Genomic DNA, 9,100 nt, shown 5'->3' with positions numbered 1-9,100 from the left:
ATTCTACACACTCAGTAATACTATGGACACCCTGAAGCAGTACCAAGGCAAATATGTCTGCTATGCATCCAATGAACTGGGGACAGCTGTGTCTAATGAGGTCATACTTAAAACTGACGGTAAGCGCACAACTGATTGCTGATTAAACCCAAAGCAACCACAAGCCACTTATGGAGATAGTCACAAACGTTTGATGGTTGATAAGTTAAATACTTTAACTCAGTCATGCATGGATTGTATTTGCAATAATATCACACTCTTTATAATAATATCAAAGAAATCAAAAATCCTTTCACATGTTTTCAGGGTTATCTTTTATAAATATCTTTTTCAGTGTTAATGTTCCTGTAAAAGACTTCAAGGTTCAGATTAGAGGGCTAGCTGTGTTGTTGGTGTATACATCTTTTTCTTGCCCTGCCTCATAGAGAGCTCATTTATTAGCAGATGGAGGCTCACACTGGGAGCTCTGAGTCCTGCCACCCACAACATAATTACATGTACATGGAATAACAGGACAATCAGCATATACTCACATGTACACGAGCACACACACATGGGTCCCTGGGTAAAAGAGCACCTCTGTGTGTGCATCCACCTGTGTGGCTTTCTCCTGTGCAACCTCTTTCCTTCACAGTTTCCCTGACAACGGTTTCCCCAGAAACGCTCTTGAGTTTATGTCATGCAAAGCACTCTTCACTAACTCATGTGGGGTTATCTGCAAGACAAACGACAAACTGGTGCTTACTCTGAAGACACGTCTAAAATCCCCAAAGTTTCTCAAGTAGAAGTTTATAAATAACACCTTTATCCACTGCTTTGTGTGTTTGTATTGATGTGTGATGTGGATTGCCTCAGAAAATCATGTTGCGGGCGTTTGTGTACATCACCTGTGTGTATCTATGCAGAGTAACAGGTGTGTATTTTTCCCCGCTTGTGTCGCTTTAGTTCCCCCAACTCAGCAGAAAGAAAAACGGGTTACTGTGAAGTCTGAACAGGGAAGCAGCATTGTCCTGAAGTGTAACCCCCCCCAGAGCTCAATGAAGCCTATCATTCACTGGATGGACTGGAGTAAGTACATTATCTTTCCACCTCCACTTCCATTACATCCTTCCGGTCGACTCCAGTCTAAATTTCTCATTTAGACTATAGAGGTAGTTATTTATTTATTTTTAAAAAACTAAACTATAATATTTTTTTGGATGGAATTTGGAATAAAATATCTTTGGCATCTGTAAAAGCCTGAGCAGGCTCTTTTCTCACCCCTATTCTCTGATGTCTCTTTTTCATCATTTTATTTCTCTCATCCTATTGTGCCTCTGTACCTTCCTTTACTCTGCCATATTACAATTGTATTCCATTGTTGATCTCCTACATCTGTCTCCCTTGTTTCTCATTTTTGGCAGCTTTTGTCTATCATCATTTTCCCTCTCTTTCTCTTTCTCACCTCCTCTCTCTCTCTCACTTCAGGGCTACACTACATCCAGCTGAGTCAGCGGGTGGTGTTGGGGAAGGACGGCAACCTATACTTTGCCCATTTGACACCTGAGGACAACAGGGATGACTACACTTGCCATGTCCAGTACCTGGCAACACGCACCATTCTAGCAAAGGAAGCCATCACTCTGACTGTCACCCCCAGTGAGTTCTGCTCTGGATCAGCTAAATTCCAACTGACTTTGACTGAACGGACCTAACCTGAGCTGAACTGGGTTCCTGAAGTGCATCTTTAAGCTAAGAATACCTTTATTCAAAATTTAAACCAGTTGAGTGTGAAGGTCTTAATGAATGATCAAGTTGTAGGAAGCGTTCCACATCCATCGGGTTTCTTACATTACTGCCATGTAAGAAACGAACCATTATAGAGTAGGTGTCTGGACTTTTTTCATAAATGACTATGTGTAAAATGATGCAACCCAGTTCTCTCAGTTTATTCCTATACACTCACTGGTCACTTTATTAGGCACACCTGTACAATTGTATGCAGTTCATGGCAACACTTCCACCTTTACATCTGTGTTTATGGAACTCAAAATGTTTCAGTTTTTGATGAAATTGTCATAAATGTATACATTCAAATATATGTTTATTATTGAGGTCATTGTTAAAGGTGGTGTTGTACGGGACTACATTATATGCAGAGGTGGTGGTTCTATATTTTTGTCCTCCCTAGCTACATACACAAGAGGATCAGAATATTAGTAACCTGAACTGTGGCCTGATCCATTCTCTAGGTTAGAGTGCTAACATATGCTGATGATAGGAATGACATTAATTTGCAGGCATTTGATTGAAAATCAAAATACTGGAGAGTAAATGTTTGGCCTGATGATGGCTCTAAATCAAATGTCAGAGGATCACCAAGGTTAATGCCAGTCATCCTAAAGAGGATGTGAGTGTCCGTACAAAATTTCAAGGGGTTCCACCCAGTAGCTGTTGAGACATTTCTCTCATAACCACAAAGGTCAACCACAAGCTGGTGTTAGCGAAAAAGTCAGAACATCATCACCATTATTAGGATTGTCTGGAAGCCAAGCATATCTGTACCAGATTTCAGGGCAATCTATTGAACTATTTTTGAAATATTTCAGTCTGTAGCAAAGTGTTGGATAGACCAAATGACTGAAGACATTGCCATTCCTACAGCCATGCTGCCAGTGTATACAGCCACATCCATTATAGTTATGTTCTTTACATGTGTGTATATCAAACTGGCACTTGACTATTTGTAGAGAACCACAAAGGCCTCATAATTAAACTGAAGTCAATTCACCTCCGAGTAGTGGATTGTTGTGCTGACCACAGCAGGCAGGGGGCCCATCGCCTCCTCAGTCCGGTAGTAATGAGATGCAGCTCACACTGAGATGTGGTTGCCAGCATCTGTGGCCCAACTTGAGGTCAAAAAGATGAGCACATGTTAACAGGAGACCTCTGTGTGTGTGTAGAAAATCTGTATGATGTGCTATTACTGTTATGTTTTGTCCACATGACTCCACAGCCGGTATCTATGTGTGTGTCTCTAAAGGCTGCTGTGTCAGCAGCATGGCAGTCTGAAAATTACCCATACATATGTATGACTCTTCCCCTCCATCTCTTTGTTTCCACTTCCCTTTCTCCAGCCGACTCAGTTGTACAGAGCAAGAGGCCACAGATGATGAGGCCTACTGGAACCTATAGTACTTACCATGCCCTCAGGGGCCAGACCTTGGAGCTTGAGTGCATCGTCCAAGGCCTGTGAGTGTCTGTGTGTGTTTCTGCCCCATCAGTCAGAAAACGTTAGCGCTTTTGATAATCAGTCTTACCTGCTTCACATCCACCTCCCCTCTTCCTACCTCCCTACACTCTCTTCATGCTATAAAACTATAAAAGCATATAGTTGCATCCTCACAGTGCAGATACATTCAGTGTATGACTGGTCCTGAGCAGCTTCATATGACATGTGCCTACATGCACAATTTTTAATCCTTCTTTTTAAAAAAAAATTATCTGTGTAATTATGTATCTTTTGCTGTCTCCTGCCAACTCTACCTCTTGCTGCCTTCTCATTTTCCAGCATTTCCCATCTTTTCTCCCAACACGTCTCTTTCTCTCTTTGCCTGCCTTCTTCATTTAATGTCCACTTTCTCTCGCTTTCGACCTCTGTCACGCAACGTTGCTTCTCCTCTCTCTTTGTTACATCCCTCCCTGCTCATGCTTCCCATTTCTGATAACCCTTTCTCTCCCCCTTTCTCTTCCTCCTCAGACCAACACCTGATGTGTCATGGCTGAGGAGGGATGGTGAGCTGTCTGAATCTCGGACTACTAAAGACATGTTTGACCGCCGCCTGCTCTTCACTAATATCTCTGAGAGTGATGGTGGCGAGTACCAGTGTAAAGCTAACAACTCCCAAGGGAAGATCATCCACACTTACAATGTGATTGTGGAAGGTATGTCACATACACATTATACCACAGCACAGCCATCAGTGATTTTGAAGTTGGTAGCTTTAAGAATGTGTTGTTTTCATGAGAGCAATGCATAGAAATGTTGTACAAGCTGCAATAAGACAGGATTCAGTTATAGATTGAGTCATGAAGTTACACAAGTCTCTGCTTTTTGTACTACTGTTTTAAATGTATGGTCTTATATGTAGACACCAGGCATTATATTTTATTGTCCATATAGATAAATAAATTATAAACTTGTATGCACACTTATATACACAACACACACGAGGTAAATCCCAGTTAGTGCTGTTACATTTGCAAACTATTCGATTCTACTGAATGGTGCTTGAGTAGGAACTAAGGGATCTGAGTCTTGTAAATATATCTCACTGCATGCCTTAAATCCACAAGCAATTTCTCTTTCTCTCTGGGGAGAGAATGCCTGCTTGTCTGGCCACTGAGAGACATGAAAGAGGAGATGCAATACAACCAATCATGGTTGGTGTTGTTTGTGTTGCAGTGACGTACAGTTACATTTCTGGAAAGGTGCATGTCAGTCTACAGGGTGGGCTATGGCATAGGGTACAAGGTTACATGTTACCTACATCATAGATACAGCATAGATTTAACGTAGAACCATAAATCCAGCTTAAGACACAAGGAAAAGATGCAAGTGAGGGAAACTTAGATGTAGTTAGTGGATTTGGGATTCACCTATGATGTAACTGTTTACATATCTATTAAATGCATTTGTAAAATCAAAGCTGAAATAAAACTGTTCTCCCCAGACCGATGAACTGATGCAGCAAAGGTAAAGATATCCTGAATTTTAGCCTCCAAAAACATTGGATCCTAAATTTTCCACAAAACAACACTATGATGTCTTTTCAGTAGACCTCCATGCCAAGTAAACTTTCAAACTCCAAGGGGGAGTTCTGTTTAAAATTTATTCCATAATGCCAAACCGATACTAATATATAGACTTTGACTTGTAAAATTAGTGGAGTGCCCTTTTAAATATTGGAAAAAAAAAAACGTGGCGATCGGTTATTTTATTTTTGAAACTGAAAACTAATCTCAACCCCTCAGAGAGTACTGTCTTGAGTAAAGGTTTGTTAGTAATGTGTGACTAAAGAATGTAATCTTTTGTCTGTACTGTATGCCCTTAATATATTCTGTCCCTTGTAGCTGCTCCCTACTGGACCAAGGAGCCAGTCAGTCAGTTATACGCCCCAGGTGAGACTGTCAGACTAGACTGTCAGGCAGACGGCATCCCCAATCCTATCATCAGCTGGACCATCAATGGGATCCCCCTCTCAGGTCAGAACAAACATCCACCTGCACATGCATTCCTCAACACACAACCCTGGGTGCTGTGCGTGCACTGACACTGTGTACTTGTCAACAGAAACTGATAAGGACCCTAGACGTACTCTGACAGCAAGCGGATCTCTAAAACTGGATGACGTCAACTTTGGAGATACTGCCATTTATCAGTGTCGGGCCTCCAACAAGCATGGCACCATCATTACCAACGCCAACGTCTATGTTGTTGGTGAGTGTTTGTTTTCCTTGTCACTTATTAAACAGAATGTTGCATATGTGTGCCTGCGTGTGTCTCATTTCTCTCTGTGTGTTGTTTCAGAGCTGCCTCCACGGATCCTTACTGATAATGGGAATATATATACATTTACAGAGGGCCAGAAGGCTTTACTGGAGTGTGAGACCTTTGGTTCTCCCAAACCTAAAGTTGTATGGTGAGGCCCTTGTACTGCCTTGTACTTTATTGCATTAAATTGTGTATTCTAGTTTGTTGTTGGGAGATTTTTATATTAACAAATTTCACAGGGGTGATAGTGCTGTGAGCTTAGGTAGCTCGTTATATGCATGAATTAACACCCCACTGTTGTTACATCTGGGCTGTGATTGTGAATTTTTGTCAGTTGCCTTGTACTTTATTGCATTAAATTGTGTATTCTACTTTGTTGTTTGGGAGATTTTTATATATTAACAAATTTCACAGGGGTGATAGCGCTGTGAGCTTAGGTAGCTCATTATATGCATGAATTAACACCCCACTGCTGTTACATCTGGGCTGTGATTGTGATTTTTTGTTAGCGTGGCAGGTGTCCAACCCAGCATTGTTCTTTTTGGTGGAATTAAAGTGGTAATTAAACTGGTGAATTCCAATAGCAAAAGAAGCTTTTTTCTTACTCTGCTTGCCAAGATTCTGATATGCGTGCTTGCATGTATGTGTGCATGTCTCTTCCAGGGAGACCAGCAGCATACCTTCCTTTCTAGGAGATCCCAGGGTTAACCTGCTCACCAATGGGGGACTTGAGATCTATAATGTCACCCATGATGATGAGGGAGTCTACAACTGCTCTGTACAGAAGACTAACTTGTTCATCAGTGCAGAGCTGGAAGTACTCAGTAAGTGAGATACATACACACACACACGTCGCTTTTTCATCACTTCATGGGACGTTACATGGATTTACTTTCATTTCCTGGAGACTTATCCTAACCTTAACTATAACCACTACCTGCCTAACCCTAACCCACTAACCTTAAACCAAGTCATCACTCTAAATTGTAGTGATTTATATTTTGGGGACTTGTTTTTATGTCCCCAAAAAACATGACTATGTAAACAGATTTATGTCCCAACAACATGTAATCCCAAGGACCCCCCCCCCCCATGCAATGTGTCCCCTAGCAACTGATGCACCTCATGAAGTTTGACTCAGCTTTGTATGTCTCCCTGCTTTCCTCTCCAGACAGGACAGTGATTGTGTCACCTCCACAGGCTCTGAAGGTGCAGCCTGGACACACAGCAATTTTCACCTGTTCAGCCCTAGTTGACCCCAAACTTGACTCGCCGCTCATTCAGTGGAGAAAGAACAACCAGAAGCTGTTTGGGTCTGACAGTGACGAAAAGTAAGACTAGATCCTATACTGTACAGATGTTAGAGAACTGACAAGGAGGATAATGTTACATTTTACTGACAACAGCATTGTTATATCCATGATTACCATAGTTGTTGTATGGTGAATCTCAATGCATAATCAGGAACAGACTTGACATTATTTTTTTAATTTATTATATTTAACCTTTATTAAACCAGAAAACCTCACTGAAATAAAAAATCTCCTTTACATAAGTGTCTGGAGCAAGACAGGCAACAATGTCAATCATGAAGAACAGCAAAGATTCAAACAATACAAATAAATCCATAACACCCTCAGTCATTTCTTTGTACCACATGTAAATGGAGGGTGTTATCATAATTAAAGAGAAGAGGAAGATGAGGATAACAGTGATGACTCTATGTCTTCAGATACACATTTGAAGGACCAGACCTGATAATAGCTAATGTGGAACCAGATGATGAAGCTGTGTACACTTGCCAGGTCATCACTAAGCTGGACATGGCTGAAGCCAGTGGCACGCTCACTTTATATGGTAAGATCACTGATCAAAATCCAGCAACTGTCAGAGACTTAGTATACAACAGGACTACACAATATTTGCACTTTTGTTCGCAAATCTTTTAATATATATTCTTCAAAATTAAATATAGACCTATTTGTCTAAATGAAAATATACAGGTGGCTGTGCTAATGATATTGTTGCTGTTCCCCTCAGATCGTCCGGACCCTCCTGTCCTCCTCCAAATCACCGACCCTAGGCATCGTGCAGTCACTCTCAGCTGGACTCCTGGAGATGATCACAACAGCCCTGTGCTAGGTTTAGTACACACATATTCACATTTACAAACTTACACATCTGCACATACCTGTCCTATTTTTCTTCCATTCAAGACTAAAGCTGCTTTCACTGTATATGAATAGTTAGCTGTTTGTGGTTTAAGAAAATTTATTTTTCTTACTTTTTTTCACTTAGTGCCACTAAATAAGGATATGCACGGACACAGACACACAAACACAAAGACAAATATAAAACTTTTCATCTTGTGTAACTCCAACACTCAGAGCAACAAACCCATATCATTTATCTCCCACTGGCATAATGGGAGGCTGCTTGGTTTTCATTACTTGGACAAAAATATTATCTGATCTGCAGTATCAGACTTTTGTAAAGTTAAAAGTAACAGTTTGTCAGTAGCATTTATTTATTTTTCTATTGCTTCCTTATTGTTTGTTTTCTGTCTTTCCCCATCTCTCCTTGACTCGATGTTCCTACAGAATATGTGGTTGAATTTGAGGACCAAGAATTGAAGGAGAGCGGTTGGGAAGAGCTGAAGAGAGTAAATGGGAACAAGAAGCATGCTAGCCTCTCCCTGTGGCCCTACATGTCCTACCGTTTCCGGGTCATTGCCATCAATGATGTGGGCAAAAGTGACCCCAGCAAGCCATCTGAAATCCACAATACACTTGCAGAAGGTAAGAACCAGTCTCTTATAATGACAAGTTTTCATTGTCAGTGTAAACTCCAAACAATATAACACTGAATGTTTTTCCAAATCACAGCCCCAGACAATAACCCTGAAGACGTTAAGAGTGAGTCAGGAGACCCACATACTCTGGTCATCACTTGGCAGGTACAGTTGTTCCCTGAATGAACAATTATCGGAAGTAACATCAATCAATCTCTAAAACAAGACTTCTGTTTGTTTTGCTGCTGTTATTGTCATTTCAGGAAATGGAAAAACGTGAATTCAATGGGCCTGACTTCAAGTACAGAGTGATGTGGAGGAACGTGTTGGGCAGTGGCCCCAACTGGCATTCTAACTACACAACAACACCGTCTTTTATTGTGAATGATGTTGGCAACTTCTCTGCCTTTGAGATCAAAGTTCAGGCTATCAACGAGAAAGGGGAGGGACCTCAACCAGACCCAGTCATTGGCTTCTCAGGAGAAGATGGTGAAATATTTTAAAAGAGTTGCTATACAGTGTTGAGTAAAATTATTAACAAAGTCATACTTTAAGGTTGATTCTAACATTTGATGAATTAAGAACTTAATTAGTAGAAGATTAACATTATGCTTGTTGATTAGTCAACCTGTGTGTTTACTTTGTTTGCGTATGGTAATTCTATCATAGTTAAGATTTAGTTTAGAGCACACATAAGTTTGCTTACTTATATGTTACAATTATGTTTACATAGTTGAGTATATCATTCTATGTGTTCACTGAATTCTTGGCTAGTA

General features: G+C 40.7%; 1 protein-coding gene across 1 annotated transcript in view; it reads left to right on the top strand.

Annotated features, from left to right (window-relative positions):
• Positions 1 to 9,100, top strand: part of l1cama (L1 cell adhesion molecule, paralog a) — a 47,692-nt gene that overhangs the window by 31,339 nt on the left and 7,253 nt on the right. The window contains exons 3-17 of the mRNA XM_020615380.1: positions 4 to 119; positions 946 to 1,068; positions 1,468 to 1,638; positions 3,117 to 3,231; positions 3,740 to 3,924; positions 5,113 to 5,244; positions 5,333 to 5,479; positions 5,570 to 5,681; positions 6,197 to 6,357; positions 6,705 to 6,864; positions 7,266 to 7,390; positions 7,574 to 7,675; positions 8,134 to 8,331; positions 8,419 to 8,489; positions 8,588 to 8,818. Coding sequence (XP_020471036.1) covers positions 4 to 119; positions 946 to 1,068; positions 1,468 to 1,638; positions 3,117 to 3,231; positions 3,740 to 3,924; positions 5,113 to 5,244; positions 5,333 to 5,479; positions 5,570 to 5,681; positions 6,197 to 6,357; positions 6,705 to 6,864; positions 7,266 to 7,390; positions 7,574 to 7,675; positions 8,134 to 8,331; positions 8,419 to 8,489; positions 8,588 to 8,818 — 2,149 coding nt within the window. The remainder of the gene's footprint in view (positions 1 to 3; positions 120 to 945; positions 1,069 to 1,467; positions 1,639 to 3,116; positions 3,232 to 3,739; positions 3,925 to 5,112; positions 5,245 to 5,332; positions 5,480 to 5,569; positions 5,682 to 6,196; positions 6,358 to 6,704; positions 6,865 to 7,265; positions 7,391 to 7,573; positions 7,676 to 8,133; positions 8,332 to 8,418; positions 8,490 to 8,587; positions 8,819 to 9,100) is intronic.

This window comes from Monopterus albus, unplaced genomic scaffold, assembly GCF_001952655.1.
Source record: "Monopterus albus unplaced genomic scaffold, M_albus_1.0 scaffold6.1, whole genome shotgun sequence".
NCBI classification, from domain to species: Eukaryota; Metazoa; Chordata; class Actinopteri; order Synbranchiformes; family Synbranchidae; genus Monopterus; species Monopterus albus.
This window is presented reverse-complemented; position numbering and strand designations above follow the sequence as displayed.